We start from the raw sequence: 1,932 nt of genomic DNA on the forward strand, positions 1-1,932 counted from the left end.
TGGCCGAGCTTGACCGTGATGGGTTCAGCCGCCCCAAGGGGCTTCTGCCCGTGCAGCCCCCGCACGGCCTCCTCGGCCTCCACGCGCTTGTCGAAGCGGATGAACCCCACCCCCCGGGACACACCTGTGCGGGTGCCACGGGGATCAGGGACACCCTAAACCAAAACCCCCTTCCCGCCTCACGGCACCCAGGAACGCTCCTGCCCACCCACAGACCCCAATGGGATCGCTGGGTAACCCCCCCAAGGGGAGTCCTCCCTCTCCAGAGCCCCCCAGGGCCCCCCAGGACTCCCATTCCCAGGGATATCCCACCCCCCAGGATCCCTGGGGTCCCTCTTTCCAGCGGTGTCCCACCCCCCAGGGCCTCCCAGGAATGTCCCACCCCCCCCAGGATCCCCAGGACTCTCAGAACGCCCACCCCCAGGGATGTCCCACCTTCCCAGGCGCACGGAGCACACCTGGGCACAGCTGGACACACCTGTGACCTGGTCCACGAGGATGCGGGATGTGATGATCCGGCCGTACTGGGAGAAGAGCTGCTCCATCTCCTTCTGCCCCATGGCCTTGGGCAGCCCACTCACGTACAGGTTGGCATCGCGGATGGAGGCGGAGCTGGGCCGGGCGTAGGACACCTGGGGGGGCAGGTGAGCCCTCGGGACCCCCCAGGGGACAGCGGCATCGCCCACCCAGGGGTTCCACCCACCACAGAGGACACCCAGGTGCCCCCCAAGTGGCCCCCACCCCCCAAGGACTCCCAAATGCCCCTTTGAAGGACCCTCCAAGTGGCTCCCCGCCCTGAAAGCCCCCCCAGGCGCCCACCCCCACATCCCCAGGGCACCTTGATGGTCTTGGTCTGCAGCTTGAGGCCGTTGAGGGCCCCGATGGCCCTGTCGGCGTCTCCGGCCTCCACGTAGTTGACGAAGCCGTAGCCCAGGCTCTGCCCTGGGGCACCATGTCACCGTCACCGGGGGGTGGCCCTGTCCCCTGTGCTCCCACCCGTGTTCCCAGGTCTATCCCCACCCCTGTCCCCACTCTGTTCCCACTCCTCTCCCCAAGATCCTTGTCCATCCCACCAGCTTCGCTGTCCCGAGAGTCCCTGTCCCGTGTGTCCCCATGGTCAAACTTGTGGGGACAGTGGGGGCACAGGGACACTGGGGTCGTGGGGGCAGTGGGGGGACACCGAATTGTCCCTGCCCCCATGGTCACAGTCCATCCCTGTCCCCACAGGTCCCCGTGTCCCCTCTCCCCATGTCCCCGTGTCCTGTGTCCCATCTCCCCGCATCTCACATCCCTGTGTCCCCTCTCCCCGTGTCCCACCTGCCTGTGTCCCCGTGTCCCGTGTCCCCCGTCCCCTGCCGGTACCGGTGACCTTGTCCCGGACGAGCTTGCAGGACTCGATGTCCCCGAGGCTCCCGAAGAGGCTCCGCAGCTCCTCCTGGCTCATGGACTGGGGCAGGTAGTTGACGATCAGGTTGGTTTTGCTGTCATCGGTCACAGCGGGGGGACCCGGGGGGGCCCCGTTGGGCAGCGCCGCCGCCACCCCTGGGCCTGGCACGGCCACCACCGGGACAGGGACGGGGACAGGGCCACAGCCTGATGGCCCCGCGGTGCTGGGAGCCTGGGCCTCCACCGTGCTCAGGATCTGCTGAGGGGACAGGGGGTGTCACGGGGGGGGTCACTGCAGGGACAGGGACAGCGGGGACATGGGGACAGCGAGGGGACAGGGACAGCGAGTTCATGAGGATGGTGAGGGGACAGGGACACGTCGGGACACGGGGGTCGTGGGGCCAGTGGGGGGAGGGGGGCAGTGGGGTCATGGGGACAGTGAGAGGCGGAGACATCGGACGGGGGACAGTGACACCCCGGGTGGGGCCATGGGGGACAATCCCCCCATTGTGCAGCAGCGCCCCCGCCCCCTCCCCCCCTCCCCAA

The 1,932-nt window shown here is 68.6% G+C and overlaps 1 protein-coding gene across 1 annotated transcript in view; it reads right to left on the bottom strand.

Annotated features, from left to right (window-relative positions):
- The window catches only part of LOC103614082 (ELAV-like protein 4), a gene marked incomplete at its 5' end in the record, with an annotated part of 4,655 nt that extends 2,995 nt beyond the window's left edge, over window positions 1–1,660 (bottom strand). Inside the window, 4 exons of the mRNA XM_017732036.1 lie at window positions 5–124; window positions 479–632; window positions 839–942; window positions 1,363–1,660. Coding sequence (XP_017587525.1) covers window positions 5–124; window positions 479–632; window positions 839–942; window positions 1,363–1,660 — 676 coding nt within the window. The remainder of the gene's footprint in view (window positions 1–4; window positions 125–478; window positions 633–838; window positions 943–1,362) is intronic.
- Window positions 1,661–1,932: the final 272 nt, after the last annotated feature.

This window comes from Corvus brachyrhynchos, unplaced genomic scaffold (assembly GCF_000691975.1).
Source record: "Corvus brachyrhynchos isolate BGI_N302 unplaced genomic scaffold, ASM69197v1 scaffold1414, whole genome shotgun sequence".
Taxonomy (NCBI): Eukaryota; Metazoa; Chordata; class Aves; order Passeriformes; family Corvidae; genus Corvus; species Corvus brachyrhynchos.